Below are 20001 nucleotides of genomic sequence, written 5' to 3'. Positions count from 1 at the left end.
AGTTATTTTGGTGAGTGTAACTTAAAAGTAATGCAATAGTAATGTAATGCCTTACATTTTAAATGCAGTAATATTGTAACAAATTACTTTGAAATGACAGTAACAAGTAATAAATAACGCATCACAATTTTAAAATAACTTGACCAACAGTGATTGGAAGACACTGTTGAATAAAGCTCGACATGCGATGGAGGGAGCAGTGACCAGACTAATTTTCCTCCGTATAAAAATGTTATCAAATGTTTCCTGCTATCTTTTGGGCTGGAACATTCTGGGCAGAGAAATGTCATATGTCTGAATATATATCCATTGAAACAAGAATCTGACAGACCCTCCACCAGAAAAGTTACACAATGCATCTTTAAAGTACTGAAATAGCTGTTTTTGAGTTTCGGAGATGCAGACAGACTAATAATAAAGGATAACTCAAATGTGAGAATGAAACAAAACACAATTTAATATCGTGTAATATATATGATCTTTAACTGATTTAGATTTAACTGATTAATTAGATTAGTTTACTTACCAATGATAGTATACTTACCTGCTTTTTAACTAGTGTACTCCCTAATGTGTCCACTTGAGGACGGTAATGTGCGTTTTCTCTGGAACTCAGCGCTAAGTAAAATAGAAGAAACAACCCGGAAGTATCCATTCACCCTTAGCCCGATGAAAGCATGAACTAACGACATTGACAAGAACAGTGAGTAATAAACACAATATTTGCTACTGCGCTTAAAAATCACGCGTGCACAGACGTTTTCTGCAAAGGACGGATTGATCAAGAGTAGCAGACTAGAGGAATATCCAGTTTGATTCCACCTCGGCCCTCTGACTCTACAAACTTCACATTTCTTACAGTAATACATTGTAAATAAATAAATAAACAATAATAAATAAATAATAATAATCATCACACAGTTACAGATTTACTTGCCCATTTTACTATGTATCCGTTTTTTAACTATTATTATTAGGGATGTAACGATATCTAAATCGCTCAGTACAATATTATCACGATACGCATCTTACGGTACGATATTTACTGCGATATTTTGGAGAGGCTGATATAATTATAGATAGGATGCTTTTTTGCTTTTAAAATACCTTTATTTCTGTCATAATCCCAAGAATTCAAGTAAAAAATATATTTCTACATGTTGTCTGTGCTGAAATGAATCATGGGATATGTAGTTTCTGATGTTTATTAGTTGTTGCAGCAGCTGTAAAACAGTGCATTTAAAGGGAAAAGGAACTTGTAATTCGATATATTGTGACGCTCCACAATATTATTGTGAGATGTTTGATGATACGGTATCACAATATTCCGGTTATTGTTACATCCCTAATTATTATTTAAGTAAAAAAAAATCTTTTTGGTTTATCACATCAAATTTGACATCACTTAAACAATCTTAAAGGTCCAGAAATGGGTTAGTAATTTTGTTGTGCATGGAAAAAATCATTATCATGATTATTTTGGTCAATATTGAAATCATAGTTGTTGCACAATGCATTTATTCAGCATTTCTCTCAAAAAGAACACTTTGTTATTGATAATTTACGCAAAACTTTCAAATTGAAAATTGACAGTTTACCCTCTAATTTCACACTGTTTTCAAACTGTTCTTGTACAATATAACTACAATTGTTAACAATGAAAGAGAGAAAATTGGTATCAGGGTCTATCTGTGCAGCTGGGTTAGTTGTGTTATATTCATTTTATGCAGAAGTGTCTAGTTCCATTTGTGTACGTCTGCAGCATGTTCATGTCATTACTTTTCCTTAATGCAGTCTGTGTTATTGATGTATTGTGCATGTAAGGTGTAGAGAGTCAAAAGTTACCTTGATACCATTGGGAGCATGATCAGTATTTATCAAGATCTTCAAATCTAATCAAATTCTAAGGTACAAATATCTGTACCTTTGACCAGTTTTGTGATGTATAAAACATAAAATGAATAAAATATACTTTGAACATGAAATAAGAGGCATAGAAAAACATAAATGTATCCAAAATAAACTATAACTCCAGCTGTTCTACAATCTCTATATTTAAAAATTTAAATAAATAAACTTATTTATACAAACAATATCCCAAAATAAACTTTGTTAAGCTTTAAATCATTCCAACTTGATTATAAGAGTATGGTGATCGTTTGACACGAAAATCGAAATCGCAATAAAAATTCAATCAATTAACTGCACAGCCTTATGCAAGACAGAGTCGTTTAATACCATACTGTGGACAATTGAAAACATTAACATTTCCCTGGAGACAAACAGGCTGTGGACCCTCTTGAGAAAAGTTGAAAAGATAATTATATTAATCGTTACGATAGTTTATTTATGTTTATGTTTTCAATGATTGACAAGCTTGTAAATTAGTAATGTTACTCCTTGGCAGTACTTTTTAACACCTATATTTGACATTAAGAGACCAACATCCCTGCCACGATCATTTTAGAACTATCAACATTTTTCAATATTTTTAACCATGTCTTTTTGTTTAGGACATGTCTGCAGGTTGTGCCAGGTGGCTGTTCAACATTTCAACCCAAGCGATGAGAAGTAGCAGCCCAGTTTATCTGTATTCCTTAGTGAGAAGTACCACATGCAGCGGCAAACCCAACGTCTTTACAACCTTCTGGAGTCAGTCTAAGTTTTGCACAATAGCAGAGGATCCTCAAGACACCCCCACAGCTAAGAAGAAAAAGAAGAGCAGTGGACACAGCGATGGCTCCATAAGCAGCGTTGGCAGGAAGATCCCCCATCGTCTTATACGGGTTATAGGAGAGAGCGGGGACAACATGGGGACAATGCACCGGTCTGATGTCCTCCGAATGATGGACGAGCAGGGGCTGAAGCTGGTGCTGCTGAGCGAGAACCAGGAACCCCCCGTGTACAGGCTGATGAGTGGAAAGCAGATCCACGAGGAGCAGCTCAAGCTCAGGGAGAAGCAGAAAGCGAAGCCAGGTCAGTTCATTCAGTAAGAACAGACTGGACTTGTGCTTGTTTGGAGCGTGTTTGTTATTCCATTGGTTTATGTCACGCTTCTGATCAAAATAGCATTTCACTGTTAGGCTGGTGAAATCATAAATAATTCATAATTGAGAAATGCGTGGGCAACAGTGGAGAATGAATAAATATACTTGTGTTCCTACATGTTGGCTTAAAAACAACACTATTTATTATCAAATAAATTAAGTGGCTTAGTGTTTAAACCTACCAAAGGTTGACAAGGACTTTTACTTTTGGACTGTATGAGCCATTGCAATCAATATTTCAGCTCCTGGACACGTTTTAAATCTGTAGCCTAAGCCTGAATAATAATCTGCAAATATATAGATTAGAATATAAATAGAATAGATGGTAAAAAAGACTGAGTTGGAGCGAAAATTTTGGAGCCAATCTACTCTTTATACAAAAAGTAAAACTATCTGTATACATAGTAGGGATGGGATGAGACACAATTTTCACAAGACGAGATACAAGATTGGGTCCACGAGAAAAGACGAGATTTTAACAGAATCTCTATTATATTGGTAATTTTCAGATTCAGATGTATTTGATTTCATATTTTTGTTTCCATTCTAGTACTGCTTTTTGGAATTGTAAGAGACGTAACTCGCCAACACGTGACCCTTTTTTGTCCAATCCAAATGTAAACACTTGGGAAAAAATCTCACAAGATAATTTTGCTCTTGTGTGCACTATCTTGTGACAATTTTGTCTCACGAAATCTTGTACCATCCCTAATACATAGCCATTATTTATACTGAGAGATACTGAATCGATGTTGCCAAGCTGACCAAGAATTATTATTATTAATTATTATTCTTTGGGACACTTACCGTCTTTAAAATGGACTAAACTCTTTACTCTATTGACTCTTCCTACAGCACCTATCCAAGTAAAGGAGCTCACTTTCTCTTCTGGCATCGCAACTCATGACCTCGCAACCAAATTAAAACAAGTGGAGAGTTGGTTGGAGAAGAAACACCATGTCAAAATAACCCTTCGGTCTACTCGCAATTCTACCGGCAACACGGTCAGGAGCAACAGGCAATTTAAATTCTATCACACAACATCACACTTTACTTACTTTTATCTCTCTCCAATAGGACTCTCATTTGGAGAACTTAGTGCAACAAATGGAGGTCGATTTTGGATACGTGTCGAAGCCAAAAGTGATCCGAGATGGTCAGGCGGCGATGTGCATCCTCAGGCCCCCTTCAGCCAAAGAACTCGCTCAAAAACCCAAGAAAAAGCAAACCACAGAGTCTAGCCCAGAATCTGCTTCAGCAGACGGCTCAAAGGACACAAGTGAGAGTTCTGTACAGCAGTGACACTATGGGAGTGAATAGGGATGGTTTATCGGTTATCAGTGATGAAGAGGATTTTGCTAGATATCGTTATCGAGCTGTATTGAAAATTTTGCCGAATTGTCTTATTGAAAGGACTCATGAAAATTTTATCCTATGTACAAAAGTGAACTGTAAGTTTCATTTGTAAATTTCACTATAATTGAACATACATTGGGTTTGCTATGGATTTTAAAAGCTTAATATCGGTACCAGCAAATATCGGTCACAACAGCAAGCAAAATCTGAAATCTGAATCTGAAAAAAAAAGATGAAAAATCCCTAGATCAAATACTGTGTGCGGAGAAATGCAACTGCACTTGGAGAATTATGAAAGTTACAAGGGACGCTGGTTTAAAATGAAAAGCACTTATTTGTATTTTGTAACAAGAAGAAAGTTTTGAACATTGGTGTAATCATAAAATGGTGGTGTAGGTTTACTTGGAAGAATGGTGAATGTAAATGTACTGAATACACATTGAATCTGAGCATAAGAGCAAAATATGTTTTTTTTCTTTTCACTTATCACTGATACCGATTATTAAAATGAATAAATAAAAACATATTTTACAATCTCACGATGCTCGAGATAGAGGTGTGAACTGAAGTCTTTATCTATGCAAGGTCCACCACCTGCTCGTCTCCATGGCGATATTGTTGTTTTGCCTGGAAGGTTCCATGATATGAATTCAGCTTGCCTATCACCATGGAGACAAATACTAGTGTCAATTTACTGGTCATATTGTTATAGTATTCAAGGAATTTTTCAGCATTAAGAACTATAATTCAATGAAAAGTTGAAGAAAAGTTTTATGCATATTCCAGGCGAAAGCAATAACATTCCCATGGAGACAAGTAAATAAAAAGGTGGAAGTTGAAAAGCTGCATTTGTACATCCAAAAATGTATCTAATGTAATTCAAAATTTAAGTGGATTTGCTGCCTAAAGTTGCTGGTGTGCCTTGGTATTCCATAAAAGGAGCACAGACTAGGAAATTGTATATTTCAGCTCAAAACTATGTTAGACTGCAAACTGATGTGTCTTAATAACATTGTAAAAAAAATCACACAAAAAGCAACACAGATGTTTCTTTGCTTTATTTTCAAGATATCACTGTTTTGGTACAAAATAAAGCAAATTTGGCATACAGTTACATTCACTTGTCACAGATAAATGTGTCTTTAGGACTTGTTAAACGTCAAGTCAACACTTTATCCAGTCCTGTCTCAATCAGCAAAGATACTGTCTTAATCCAAGTGCCAAAAATATACTCCGATAACCGCCATGAGGCCCAAAAATAAAATTTATTCCTAGATTGTGTTAGAAAAACAGTAACAGAAGCAGCATAATGATAACTAGCATGCAAGAACAACATGTGTCAATAAGCCTCGAGAACTTTGTAAGAGGAGAAAGGTTTGACAAAGTGATAGTCTAAATTCCCACAATGAGGACACTGCTGAACGTTGCTGTACTCTGAAAAATACTGCATTCCCACTCGTACATCCACCACTGGCTTCCCGCAGTGTTTACAATTGAGACGGGCCTAAAGAGGAAAAGAAAATGTGAAAACAGAGTAATTACTAAAAAGTATTGCCTTTACAATCTTACAATAACAGGATCTGAAAATGTTTTATGTGTGAACTAAAACTTCTCATTTCCAAAAAAACAAAACTTATAGAGAGCAAGGTAATATTTTTGAGTTGTTTAAGAGACTGTGACAATGAAATAGGAACAATGCCCATTGCCAATAAATATGTACTTTTTCAGTTTGTTTATTGTATAACACAATAAAAAAATACTTGTATTTCTACTCTATTGTCCTGGTATGAAAATTTATCCTCAAAATTGGACTCATGCAACAACCAGTGCCTTAGATCGACCTGACAGAACCAGGAGGGGACTACGGTGCTTGATTTTTTAAAAATTTGTCAGCTAGTTGATATCTTGTAGACAATAGTACCCACGTTTGTCATTTTTTTGTCACGTGATGCACAAGACATCATCTGATTAAATTTGGTGTCAAAGAGGGGGTATTTTACTTCTGTGGGGTATTAACCGCTTAGACATAACATATTTATATCACCGTGTTACCTTTTACTGTTCTGAAAATGCCATATTTGCCAAAAACAATATATTAACATGTTTTATAAGTTTCACTTTTGTTTTTGGCATCTGAGTCCCCCCTTCCTCTGTCCCCTCATTAAGTCACTTCCCCTTCACAACGCTATCACAGCACAATCAGCAGCATGCATCCGGTTAATGAAACTACTGCACATCGCATTATGTTTGTTAAGTTGCTCCGTACTTTTTTGTATCATGTTTTTGTATATTTATGGAGAATTGTCCTGTGGGAGGTTTAATGATGTAGGCTTGTGAGGTAAACATTGGATGAACTCATACTGCTAACCATAAGGAGTAGGGCTGGGTATCATTAAGAAGTTGCCGATACGATACATATCTTAATATAGTGAACTTTCGATTCGATATTATATTTCAAAACAGTTCGATGCGGTTCTATAAAAAATAAAGGCTACATCATGTCAATGATACTAAAAGTCTTTGTTAAACCACTTCTTGAGAAAAGTGAATATGAAACACACACATTTTATGCATCAAAACAATGAAAATGTCAAATGTGTCACAAAACGCATTAACACGATCATCTGAGAGAATAGCATGCAAAAAATAGATGATAAAAATAAAAATGGGAAAAGACACGTTATAACTCAAATAAGACAATTGATACTAAAGCTGAGTATCATTAAGATCATTAAATCTTGGCTGTGATACTAAAAGTCTTTGTTAAACCACATCTGGAGCCAAGTGAATATGAAAATTTTAATCCTCAAAACAGTGAAAATGTCAAATGTGTCACATTAACAAGTTTCCTTCCACTAAACAAGCAACAAAACCATAGCTCTGTAACAAAATAATTTAGTAAAATATACCAAAAAGAACTCGATATATCTATACAGCAGCCCACGATGTCGATACTGTATCATCACATTAAACGATACAATATATTGATATTTCGATATTTTTGCACACCCCTAATAAGGAGGTTATCGCTAAAATATTCAAACATGCATGAACGACATCTAAAACCTCTTCAGGCATATAGAAAGTAAAAAGAAATTGATTTTGCATAGTACCCCATCTTAAAGTATTGATTCATAATTTGAATATTGGGTAAAACTAATTATCAGTTTCATTAATTGTGGATTTACCTTTCAAATACTGACGCTTAATGTAATTCTAGTGTACCTGACAACATGGAGAGGCTGCCAGTATGTCGTAGGTGTACATGGTGCCCAGTTGGTGCCAGCTCCCGTCCCAGCGTGACTTGCATTTGATACAGACGATCTTATGGACTCCTTCTAAACAGTCCACACAGATGGCATAGAGGTGCATAAGCCTCCCTGCATGAGAGAAACACACAAACATTCATTTAGTTTTGGCTTTTCGCCTCATGTTTCCAAGAATGTAGCTGTAGAATGCTGTAGGCTTCAGTACACACAGGATCTAAACGTAATCTTTACATTTTATCATAGATCATAGTCGCTCTCAGTACCTTGTGGAATTTGACAACAATCTTTATAATCACCTCAATCCCAAATTTCTTCAGCTGTTTGGCTTTGAAATGTTCAGTATTAAAGTCAGCTAGATATGACAAAAGCTGCATCAATAATGTACTTGGTGTGCTGAATATCAAGGACCTTAATGTACATATCAAAGGATAAGGTCAAGATCAAAACACTGCGTGCGTCCACAGCTTACATCTACAGAGACCAGGCAGACATGTGTATATCCACACATGCATTAACAGTTTTCATGTGTAACTCTAATAATAAGACAGGATAATAATTAGCTCCAGACCCATTTGAGCAAGTGGTGTCATTACATTCTAAAAAAACCTGATAAAAATATAGGGCTACAGAAAATACTACTCATAATGAAGACCACTTTACACACTGACACCAGCCCTCACATGAGTTTCCCAGTAATCCCTTTTCTAAATGAACCATACTGGACCATATTACCTTAAGATTTGATTTGGGCTTTTTGTGTATTTACCAGAGGTGGGACCAAGTCGTTGTTTGCAAGTCTCAAGTAAGTCTCAAGACAGGCAAGACCAAGTCGAGTCTCGAATCACTGGCCCATGAGTCCAAGTCAAGTCCAAGTCGTCTGCTTTGAGCTTCAAGTCATTTCAAGTCTTTAAACAAAAGTATTTATATAAGAGTTGTAGAAATGCTATTTTTTCCTTTTTAAATGTCTTGACAAAATCTTAATGTGAATCATTACGGTTAGTGCTTACGTTAGTACGGATTTAAAAGTGCTAAATAAGAGTTATTTTGTCATGTAGTTCTTTGTAGTTCCCTCTGTTTTACTGTATTGTGTTGTATAATACTGTGTATTACTGTAGAACATTTGAGGATACCACATCACAGCGCCGCATTTATGAGCTGTAAAGAGAAAAGTATTTTCTAAAGCATATTTTTGTCGAAGAAAAATCTAGTCTTCTCAGGCCTAAAGTCCAAGTCAAGTCCCAAGTCATTGACCTTCAAGTCCAAGTCGAGTCCCAAGTCTTAGTCCATTTTATTGAGTCAAGTCTCAAGTCCGAAAAAATTGTGACTCAAGTCTGACTCGAGTCCAAGTTATGACTTGCAAGTCCCCACCTCTGGTATTTACTAGTATATGATAAAAGTAGGCCTGTCACAATAACAAATTTTGTAGTACGATATATGGCTGAAGTAAATATAGATGATACACGATAATAGTGAAACTAATTCATTTCTCTGACACAGTAACCCAAGAGCAGGTTTAAACCACAATAACTATTGCAAATGTGAAATATTGTTAAAATATCGACCTGACAGAAGCAAGAGGTGATTTCAGTGCTTTTTTGATTTAGCATATTTTCAAACCAGCTGTTTGATACCTTGTAGACAATACAGTGCCCACCTATGTCATTTTTTGTCATGTTTGTTGTTGCAATTAATTAAAAGTAATGCAAAAGACATCATCTGATTAAATTTGATGTTAAAGGGGGGTATTTTACTTCTATGGGGTATTAACTGCTTCGACATAATATATTTATATCTCCATGTTACCGTTAACTGTTTTGAAAATGCTATATTTGCTGAAAACAATGTAGTAATATGTTTTATATGTTTCAGTTTTGTTTTTGTCTCGATAACAAATTTTGCAGCGTGATATATTGCTGAAGTAAATATAGACAATACATGATAATATTGAAACTAATTCACGTCTCTGACACAATAATCCAAGAGCAGGTTTAAACCACAAAAACAAATGTGCAAATATGAAATATTGTTAAAATATCATGAACTACAATAAATAAATATTAGAATTTAACACTTAAGCAGAGAGTTTGGACCTGTAATGAGTCATAAAAGCTATTACTGTAACTGCAACTTTATGTATAACACAACACAGGTTGACCAAAGTGCTACAGAACATAATTAAAAACATTAAAACAATAAATGTATAAAAAGAGAATAGAGACAAAACAATCTAATACGATGTCAACATCTCTCAAACTGTGTTGAAAGCCAAAGTGAACAAGTGCGTTTTAAGAAATGATTTAAAAACATGTACAGAAGAGGGATATCTAATGTGCAAAGGCAGATCATTTCACAGTTTTGGTGCCACGGCAAAGGCTCTGTCCCCTCTGAGCTTTGGCTGGTCTTTGGTACAATCAGACCTGAGAGATTGCACAGGAGAATAAAGACGACTCAGAGAGATACAGCAAGGCCGTAAAATCTGAACACTTAAAAAACAAATTCAAGCAGTTCAAAATGGATCCTGAAGTGCACGGGCAGCCAGTGAAGGAAAGGATAAAATGGGGGTGATGTGCTCATATTTTCGAGTGCCAGTTAAAAAACGTGCAGCCGCATTTTGGACGAAATGCAGTCAGGAAATGGAAGACTGACTCACCCCAAAATAAAGTGCGTTACAGTAATCCAGTCGTGTGGTTACAAAGGTGAATCACTGTTTCAAAACGCTGACATGCCAAAAGGTGCTTAACTTTAGCCAGCTGCCTAAGGTGGAAAAAGCTGGTTCTTACAACAGAATGAATTTGGTAATCAAGTTTAAACTGTGAATCCATCTTAAAACCAAGTCCCAAAATCTCAAGTTTAGAAAAAGGACTGAGGTTTCTCAAATCAGCCAAGGTGACTCCAGCACAACAAGGTCCAAACACCATCACTTATATTTTAGAATCATTCAAGTGCAGAAAATTTGGGCAATTAATTCAACCTTTTATGTCTTAAATCTTACTGTGTAGCCAAAAAATAACCAAATATTTTCTAGTTGTGCAAAGAAAATGTACACACAATTAATACTAACCCCAGCTTTCACATATTTAATGATAAATTGATATAGTAATTACCATGACAGGCCTAGTTAAAATGCAGATTAAACACATGATTCACACATTTTAATCTGTCTTCATATAAATACATTGTTTCCTAGTACTGTTTGTTGCATAAATAGCAATTTTTTCCCATGAACTGCCAGTCTTGTGAGTGCAGTTTGGGTCAGAGGTCAAATACAGAGTGATACATAACTACTAAGAATTTCTTTAGTTGATTAAAATAATACTGATATTGTACTTATTGTAACATTCATTTTAAGGCTGTGAATTTCTGTGAGTATCTTATTTCCACCTCTGGTTTTTGAACACATGAAATCTTTCTCAAACTACTGTTGTGAATATTTATGAATGAGCCCTCCAAACTGACCTTGTAGGTGACAGGGCACGTCGTACTCAATCTCCTCATGTCGGGACGGGCTGAGAAAGAGCGTCCCGTCCACCAGGGGGAACTGTTCGAACACGGGCAGAGAGCGCAGGCACAGGGCGCAGTGCACCATGTTCCTCTGACATGCACTCAGGGCTGAAAGGATGAACCTAAAATATGTGTGTCAACAAGGTGCAAATAATGTCAAAAATACATGCAGAATTGTTGTTTCTGTTTTGTAATTATTTGTTAAAATAAAAAGGTGAAATTCTGCATCATTCACTAATAATACCAAAAAATGTTTCTACAAAACAGCCATGACTCAAACCAATCAGTGGGCTAAACTACAGTTAATATACTCCAGTGTTTAACTACCAGTTTAAAGATGCTCTGTGTAACTTTTCCAGTAGAGGAACCACCACACTCTACAGTATGGACAAGCAGGTGACACCACCAGGCCAAGTCAGATCTGTGGAGAGGCAGTCCCAAGCACAGTAAGAGGACATGTTTTTCAAGGATATTTGTGTAATAATTAAATAAATTTAGTTAAATAAAGGTCAGATATACAAATATAATGCCATACTGTGGCGGTTTCCACGCAAAGCAATAACATCTCAATGAACCTGGTAACCAAACCAGAAACGTTACACAGTGCACCTTTAACTTCTATAAAATTTGTGTTATGAATCAGTCTGGAATCTGTCTTGTCAAGATTATGGTCCAGTAGACAAATACCTTTTATTTAATTTTGGGAGATTGATTTAGTTATTTTGATCTTGGGGGTCAAGAAAATTCCAAAACAATAACAAACTACTGTTGTCATAGCTGCCCTGGGGTAGACTGACAGTAGCAAGGCTGCCAATCTGTGCCAATGGCCCCTCCGATCACCACACACCACATTCATACAGGCACAGATTCCAACATCACTGCTTTTTTAAAAGTCAAATAAAATGTCAGTGTTAATGATGATGATGGGCATTTGGCACTGTATCTAATGAGTGACATTTAGTGCTTGTGTTATGGGTGACTGGTCCCACCTGCGCAGCTCCTCCCCCTGCCCTGCCTGTGCATCATCCTCCATCCGGACGTGGTAGGTGTTCAGCTTGTGCCGGGGGATGTGTGCAATCAGCTCTGACAGGTCCAGCCGCCTCAGGAACTGCACGGGGTGTCCACCATGCCCACCATCGCCCCCGGAGCCCAGCCTGTGATGCAGCGGGAGGGCCAAGGACATAGGGATGGGCAGCACAGATCCTGCGTCCAAATGCCCCCCTCCTCGCCCCAGCGATACCAGTGGGTGCCTCCTCTGGGTGTCCGAATGCTGCACCGCTGATCTCAGGAACTCCCCAAGCTGTCGTGGCCCTCTCGTACCTGCCCCCTGCGCCGATGCCGAGGTCGGGGAAAAGCAGAACCCCGTCGGAGGGGACTGTCCTGGGGAGGATTCACATGGGGATTTTGGAAGTGCTCCCCCTACTGCCTGACCCCCGACTGCACCTTTCTCTGTAGAGTTCTGTCTCTCCATGGATTGTCTACGAGGCATCTCCTGACTTCTTTGAGGAACTTTACCTGCAACTGGTAGCTTAGCTTTCTTGCTGTCATCCATGCCCCCCTCACCTGACCCAGCAGCCGCCCCCATCCTGCCAAAACTCCTCTCCGATGGCTTCTTTTTGTGAACATCCTGCATGCGCTTGACCTGGTACCAGTCTGTGTCCTTCTTCAAATGGCCTTGTCCGCAGCGGCAAGAGCAGAAGCGAAATGCCAGGTCGTAGCCCTTTTTGGTCCACATGTTTTGCCTGCACTGTTTCTCGTTCCAGGAGCGTGCACGGCCGATGCAGTTGAACTGGACCAGGATGGAGCTCTCCCACTCGTAGAAACACTGCAGGTGCATCCAGTTCCCATGGGGACATAGCTCGTTGTTGCACAGGACGCGCTGGTAATCGTCCTTGTCCATGTCTATGGGGCGTCCCAGACTGCAGCCCAGGGGGGTCGCACACTGTGCCTCTGTGAATAAAAACAGAAAAGTGATGCAACTTGAATTCAAGGCTCCCCATATGTAATACCCTACCTGTAATACTGATGCTGAATAGGAGTCGCAGTAATGGGCTACTAACAGGGGTAATAACAACATATTTGGTAGTAGTAATATTACCAACAATGAAGTTAGAACTTACAGGTAATTTTACCCTTGTCAGGACTACATCACAACCTATAAGCTTATTGTAACATGATCATTAATTGTCTGTAGACAAATTCAGATTAATTCTTACTTAAGGTCACTCTCCTCACACCACCATCTTTGCAGGATAATTGAACGCTGTTAAATTTGATCTGAGAGTGCTTCAAAGAAAAGTCAGGCACAGCACCAAGAAATGGTCAAGGTGTGCATAAAATGTGCGTCAGGCAAACGCAGCCGCACCCGCATAACAATGCTCATAATGACAAACGAGTTATAAGGGTAGCACTGACAAAGATCATGAACTTGTGTAGAGTGTTGCACAAAAGAAACAGCCCGTTTGTGCACGGTACTCGTCACTTCTAAACAAACTGTGCTCATATTTTTGGGGACAATTACTGCCAACAGGGCTATGCACATGCGTTGTAAAATGTAAAATGACTGCTACAGGTAAGCTAACAGGAAGAACACGACGCACCACTTTTCCCCAATGGGCTGCTAATCAGAAATGCCTGGAGAAAGTCATTGGGCATGATAGAATCGGCACCAGCGGCTTTACATTTTTGTAAACCCCGAACACACCTAACTAAAGCTATGTGTTCACAAGGTGCTGTCGCACCAAAACACGCAAAGGAGCTGGCGCATGCAAATCACTGTAGTCTACTCTAGTCTGCACAGTTTGGGTTAGGCCATAAAAGGCTAGTGTAACAGAATGCTCATAACAACGACTAGGTAAACTCTCCAGTGCCTTAAGTCGTGCGCTCCAAACGGAAGCTAATGCTTTGATAGTTTCTAAATGAACTTTGAGGCGGACTGGAGAGAGACAAGAGAGAGACAGCAGTGTTGTACGCACTACAGTAGCACAGACAACACAAAGCTCCCCGTGGCAGGAAGACAGCATCACCAAACTTCTCCATCCGTCCTGTCTGTGTCGTCTTACCGCTGGAGCGCTCGTTCGTGGGCGCAGCAGCCGCCGTCGCGCCTCCTGTTGCGGCCGCACACGCTCCGTTCTCCTGCTCATCCCCGCTGCTGTTAGTGCGCTTGCTTTTCTTGCCTTTGCTGGTCTTTTGGTTGGGCATTTTACGCTATTCTGGTGTCAGTGTTATTTTCGACCTCTATGAGCTGCTGTCAGCGCCTGACATGAGTGTGGAGTCCATTCCTGCAGAGCTGCCTCGGATCCCTGCAGGCTTGTGTCCTTGTCGAGTGCTGCGGGCTGTTGCAGGCTGTTGCTGGAGTTTAGGGTTTTGGGTGGACCCCAGGTAGCGTTTTGTGCAATGGCACTTAGAAGAATTAAGCTGCAATAACCTTTAAGATTGAAGGCGTGTCCGTCTCTTGTTTTGATTCCTGCTGTTTTCTTCCACCCCCTGACGTCACACGACACGCCCCCAATGAGCTGCTTTCAGTGGGCCTGAGGAAGTCATGAGAATTTCAGCTTCTTTCAGAATAAACTTTATAAATGTACTTTATAATTTCTACTATTTAAATAAAACTGTTCTTTAACTGGTTAGGGTCAAGTATTTCTTAGAATCAAATGGAAATTCTAATTTAAATCTATATCTAACACGTGATTCAAGACAGTAATAATGAAGTTATTACAATCTCTTCTGATTTGATAATTGCAGGTACTTTCCACTGTACATAAAGGCAGCACAATAGACAAAAAACATAACATAATTGACAAAGCGTTTTTAATGAATGACACCGAGGCTTCAATTTTACCCAAGTGAGATGTTTTATTCCTTGGATTTCTTACAATCATTTGCTAGGTTTATAGGACTGACAGTAAAGATGCACTTTGAATGGTTCAGGAAAAACATTGAGGTTTCTTTGTCCCCACATATACAACAGTGAGCATCATAAGCAGTTTCTGTTAAATTATTTCATCTCCCCATTTCTGTTATTTAAGCATGCATGCACATTAGCAATTAGCAACACAGCAGTCCCAGTTGTATATTACAGGAGTAGAAAAACACACATACATGAACAATTTGAACTTCTGGTCAAAAAAACTACCTCATAAACACCTTTCCAGTGTTAATAGCAATGATGCATGATTTGTTTGCTTTTACTGTTTGCTTGCTGTATTACCTTTTAGTACAGGGATTAAAAGAAAAAAAAAAGCTGACGTATAGGCAGCAAATTTGGACAATGGCAAATAAAGCAAGATGCCAGCACATTTCTGAGTAAATTGAAACATTAAAAAAGAAAACAAATGGCACCTTTAAAATTTTTATGAGCATTAAATATTTGGTCATAACATTTTGGTCCTGAGATTATTTGGCACCCTGTATTGGAGAAGGAAAATTACACTAATCTGGTCTAAAAAAAACTAAGTCAAGCCAGAGTATACCTGACAATGATAAGAAAGCCACTGACTACAAAGTAACAAAATACTAAAACTTTAGCATTGTCCTAATTAGATCTAAATTTACTAACAAACAGGTCCAAGTCTTGAGGTAGGAAAATCCCTGTAAAAGGCAGATGGTTCCGGATATGTAGTCATGTTACTGATATTGTATTTTTAAGCAACATGAAAACAACAAAGTAGGAGGCACTGCTGATAGTGATTGTGCTTCATACCATTTTTACAATGTGGATCTTATAAATTACTCAGCTTGTCCTGGTTTATAAGAAAAAAGGCAGTTGGTTGTGATATAGCCCAAGTAGTTTAAAATGTATTACAAAAAGTACTACATTCATCTGTGTATTATTGTAAATCAGAAAAAAAACATACAGTACTTTGCAGCCATTTTGGTAGGTGTGAGAAATAAATACTGCTGTCTTTTAATAAGGTTTAGTTTGAAATGGACAAAGAATTCATTTAGCTCTGGTTCTGTACAAATACGAGGCACCAACTTTGAGAAAAAAACAAATCATTTGTTTTAGTAACGTGAGAGTACATTAAAAAAATTTGTTGCTCAACAAGAAGAGCATTTACCTGAGTAACCCCAATTAGAAGATCTTCAAGTTAGGAAATGTTTTTTTTTTATTAGCTTGAAGTCACCACTTTTTGCTCATTTACTTATTCAAAAGCCTGTCTACCATAGTTTTGGTAGCAAGCTGAAAATGTTTAGGTGGTTTGTTTTTATAACTTGTAAAAGAAATATGTCTAAACAAGTAGAGAACTAAGAAGCATCTGCACACCAACTGGTGCGACCACCTCAGCCCAGCACAGGTTAGTTTGTGAGTTTGTTAGTTTATGAACAGTGCCAGACCAACAACAGCAGAACTCAGAGATTGATCACTGAAGTAGTTGCTTAAAACTGTATCTATGTCAAGTAATAATTTTAAAGGGGTAAGACTAAAATTGGTTAGATGGTAGAGTTAGGAAAACCCAAAGTGGTCATCATGCTTGCAGCAGGATAATTTCCACATTGTCATGAACTCCCTGAAGAAGCAGTTCGCCTTCATAACTGACCACTTTTCTCTTCTTGGCAGCTTTCAGGGTGCCCACCAGAGCCTCGAAGATGTTAGCACATCTGTCATCACTGAACAGAACGCCAAACTTCACAGACATCTGGCCATTAGCATCTGAAAACAGACAGCATTTAGCATACGCAGTATACGTAAAATTTAGCCCATACACTATGCATTAATGTTATCACACTACTTACATTTCAGGCTAGATTTTTATATCATTATATAAAGAAATGTCTAAATATTATTTTTTTGTGTGTTAAATGGCACTGATTGAAAGTCTGTTATTTGTGTTCAATATCAATCATCATCTCAATCAATATTGAGATTCAAAATTCTATATATATATTTTTTTCTTTCTAAATAATAAATTGATCAATGTGAGGGAAAGAGCCATGATTCATTTTTTGACATATCACCCAGCCTTACTTTCAAGCCTGAAAACATTAGACTACATCATACTCGGTGTAGTTTCTCAGTGCTTCTTTCTCTGGAGCATGCTGGATAATAAGACAGTATCAGGTTGTGGGCTGACTCACTCATTTGGCCAAGTCTCTGGATTTCCTCCACCAGCAACTTCACTTCATGATCTACATTCATTATTCCCTGAAACAAACAGAATTTACATAATTAAAAATATATAATACGAATAACATGATGTAGTCTTTTATTAGACACTGCTGTTTGAGATCTTGTGATGAGGCCAAAACAAAAAAACAAAAAAACTGAAAGGCATACAACAATGCAGGCTACTGTGTGTGGACACTGACAAAATTTTCTTCTAGACATTGGATACATTTATATAATGGGATAACATTTATGCAGCAGCGTGGAGTATTTTTTATTAGAGAAATAAATTAATCCGTTTTTATTGGGAAAATATTTGGAGTTATTAAAAAAGAAAAACAGTATCAGAGTTATAGTAGTAGTGGGAACCACTCCTGCTGTCATCTTGTTCCTCTTAAAGTTATTGCAAAATGCATGCATAACAAAAGACACATCTTAAATTCAATTTAATGACCCAAGAATAATATTTAGTTTGCCATAAAACCTTCGGAGTGATCCGGCATACACAGTGCCGCATTTCCTGCACAAGCTCCAACATGCACTTCATTATCATGAACGCGGAAATAGACGCTCCCTGCTAGCTTTTAGCCTTTAAATGCTCAATCTGAACCAACTTTACACCAAATTTAGAGATTGGTCCACAACCGGACCTTTGATTTATTTATAGGTTTATTTTTCACGGGTTTTGCCATGTCAAAGCCGCTTATAATGAGCATAAAACACCGATGCTAGCTTTCCATTTGAAACAATTAAGCGGCACCGAGTTGTCCAATCTTTTAAATTAAACAAACACATCGTCCATATCTCCGAAAAGCCAAATGATTGAATGCACACGTGAACACATCTGTTTAACTTACTCTCAGTGTTTTCGGTTCTTTAGAAATAAATAAAATATTACTTGAAAGGTTCAGCAAAAGAGCGACTGAAGGAAGAACACCACCGGCGAATGAGGCTGCGCGTTCAAACGGAATCGGAAATCGAAGACTTATACCCAAAAAGTGCACTTGACTGTGGTATTATTTGGCCGATTTAAATGTTAGAGGACACCGTGCTTATGCTGAACGTGACTACAAGATATATTCTTATGGGACTGTGAATAAATGTGTGATTTATCTTGAGTAGATTTTCCAAAATGGTCTCGGGGTAGCTGATTTCGGAAACAAGTGAACGCAGCATTAAAACACATCTGACTTCATTGTGACACACTGGCCCATATATGGACAAGTGCGTTTGCTCCTTGCATCAACATAACGCCTCCATTGTACAAATAAAGGAGAAGAGAGGGTGGAATGGGATTAAAAACAGAGCAAAGATGATGTACTTTATTCACATGTACTTCTGAAGCTCCAATAGCATGTGGCTTTGGATCTGTTTACTCATAGGTTAAGCATTACTGAGTCCAATCATTGCCAACCTGGGGGTCGGGACTCAAGTGCCCAGAGATTGTCAGTGTTCTTTGAAAAGGGCCAAACTAAACTGTATGCACTGTAATTATGGAATTGTGTGTTAATTTTAAATTATAAAGTATTTCATAATCAGTACTGTCCTTGTCATTTCACCAGAAAATATTAATATTTTCCGTACAAGGCAGTAACATCACAGGTAGAATAAGGATATTACAGATGCAATGTTATTCACGGGCAAAACGGGGTCGTTGGAAGTTAGAAAAAAGTTTGGGAACATAGCCTGTGGTTGGGAACCAGTGTTTTAGTCCATGTTTAGAGTTTCATTTTAGCCCCATTTCAGACCTCTTCAGTTGTGTTTGACTAGCCCTGGTGGTACTTGGCAAGCAAACTATGTAGGAGGCCCAGGGTGAAAAGTTTGTGAAATGTTGCAGACATTTCAGAAATGTTCCAAACATTCAAAGATGACACTTTACAGTTTCACATCTTATTCACTATAGTTAAAATCTACTGCTGAACCGCTTTCCTGTGTTTCTGATTTTTCTTCATTAAGGGCTGCAGAAAATACCTAAAACAGAGGGCCACAGATCAGTGATGAGTAAAGTGAGTCATTCACAGAGGTGCATTTAACACAGCTTTGGCAAAGTCGATGTACCAATAAGGCTTATCCCATTAATTATGGTAATGGTAGAATTATCTAAACATACAGCTGGCTTTTGGGACAATTCAGCAGGGGGGCATATTCTTGAGTGAGGACTACACAACCTATTTACTGTTCTGTTCAGTACACAACAGATTAAAAGCTATATGATATGTGGCTAGCACTCACACTTCACAGCAACAACCCAAAACATAGGTAAAATGGTCCAGCTCAGGTAGTTCTGACCAAGCCTGACTCAAGATCATGATGGGTCCCCAGGTGCATCACTGTGCACAGATGTCCCAGTGCAGGACAAACATCCCTATGGAGACAATGAAGTGCACCTTACCTTAACTTGGAGATAAATCAATGTTGGAATGAATTTTGAATTTGTTATAGATATTTTGGAAAATAGCAAATAGGCCTAAGAGTATAAACCAAAGTAACAGTCGTACACAATTATGGAAAGAGGTATTTGATCTTGGGAGAGCCTTTGGGGTGAGAAGTTCTATAGACTTACTAAATGTTGTTCATTCCAAGTTGAATTCTTACCTTTAACAAACTAAAAATATTAACAATACATATTAAGTAGCCTATTAATGACTACTAGGTTTTGGTCTAGTTTGCTCCTTTATTAATCATTTGTTTATGAGTCCCTCATAATGACAGAACGACTCTA

At 37.8% G+C, this 20001-nt stretch overlaps 3 protein-coding genes across 4 annotated transcripts; 1 reads left to right on the top strand and 2 right to left on the bottom strand.

The window, feature by feature from the left end:
* Nucleotides 1-594: 594 nt before the first annotated feature.
* On the top strand, nucleotides 595-6174 carry mtif3 (mitochondrial translational initiation factor 3). The gene is made up of 4 exons (XM_020920332.2): nucleotides 595-703; nucleotides 2514-2976; nucleotides 3903-4051; nucleotides 4125-6174. Exons 2-4 carry the CDS (start codon nucleotides 2517-2519, stop codon nucleotides 4347-4349), a joined length of 834 nt encoding a protein of 277 aa, XP_020775991.1. The 5' UTR covers nucleotides 595-703; nucleotides 2514-2516; the 3' UTR covers nucleotides 4350-6174.
* On the bottom strand, nucleotides 5445-14668 carry heca (hdc homolog, cell cycle regulator). Its single transcript, XM_020941811.2, has 5 exons — nucleotides 14236-14668; nucleotides 12163-13123; nucleotides 11129-11295; nucleotides 7629-7783; nucleotides 5445-5907 (listed from the first exon to the last, which is right to left on the bottom strand). Exons 1-5 carry the CDS (start codon nucleotides 14372-14374, stop codon nucleotides 5743-5745), a joined length of 1587 nt encoding a protein of 528 aa, XP_020797470.1. The 5' UTR covers nucleotides 14375-14668; the 3' UTR covers nucleotides 5445-5742.
* A 340-nt stretch (nucleotides 14669-15008) lies between these two features.
* abracl (ABRA C-terminal like) lies at nucleotides 15009-18262 on the bottom strand. Of its 2 annotated transcripts, none has more exons than XM_020936251.2 (3): nucleotides 18137-18262; nucleotides 17252-17318; nucleotides 15009-16826 (listed from the first exon to the last, which is right to left on the bottom strand). In XM_020936251.2, exons 2-3 carry the CDS (start codon nucleotides 17310-17312, stop codon nucleotides 16642-16644), a joined length of 246 nt encoding a protein of 81 aa, XP_020791910.1. In that variant the 5' UTR covers nucleotides 17313-17318; nucleotides 18137-18262; the 3' UTR covers nucleotides 15009-16641. The 2 variants fall into 2 exon arrangements, with proteins under 2 accessions (XP_020791910.1, XP_020791987.1); XM_020936328.2 differs by having other exon boundaries at nucleotides 18178-18262.
* Nucleotides 18263-20001: the final 1739 nt, after the last annotated feature.

Source organism: Boleophthalmus pectinirostris, unplaced genomic scaffold (assembly GCF_026225935.1).
Source record: "Boleophthalmus pectinirostris isolate CB_2022bp ecotype Guang Dong unplaced genomic scaffold, ASM2622593v1 HiC_scaffold_13, whole genome shotgun sequence".
NCBI classification, from domain to species: Eukaryota; Metazoa; Chordata; class Actinopteri; order Gobiiformes; family Gobiidae; genus Boleophthalmus; species Boleophthalmus pectinirostris.
The sequence above is the reverse complement of the archived record's forward strand: the minus strand, read 5'-3'. Positions and strand labels throughout refer to the sequence as shown.

Bases quoted from the DNA above. Each gene is read 5' to 3' on its own strand.
- heca (XM_020941811.2), bottom strand. From the start codon at position 14,374: ATGCCCAACCAAAAGACCAGCAAAGGCAAGAAAAGCAAGCGCACTAAC. The intron at 13,124-14,235 runs GTAAGACGACAC...TTTTATTCACAG, and splicing joins CACGAACGAGCGCTCCAGCG to AGGCACAGTGTGCGACCCCC. The intron at 7,784-11,128 runs GTCAGTTTGGAG...TCTCTCATGCAG, and splicing joins CGTGCCCTGTCACCTACAAG to GGAGGCTTATGCACCTCTAT.
- mtif3 (XM_020920332.2), top strand. From the start codon at position 2,517: ATGTCTGCAGGTTGTGCCAGGTGGCTGTTCAACATTTCAACCCAAGCG. The intron at 2,977-3,902 runs GTCAGTTCATTC...CTCTTCCTACAG, and splicing joins GAAGCAGAAAGCGAAGCCAG to CACCTATCCAAGTAAAGGAG. The intron at 4,052-4,124 runs GTCAGGAGCAAC...TCTCTCCAATAG, and splicing joins GCAATTCTACCGGCAACACG to GACTCTCATTTGGAGAACTT.
- abracl (XM_020936251.2), bottom strand. From the start codon at position 17,312: ATGAATGTAGATCATGAAGTGAAGTTGCTGGTGGAGGAAATCCAGAGA. The intron at 16,827-17,251 runs GTGAGTCAGCCC...GTCTGTTTTCAG, and splicing joins CCAGAGACTTGGCCAAATGA to ATGCTAATGGCCAGATGTCT.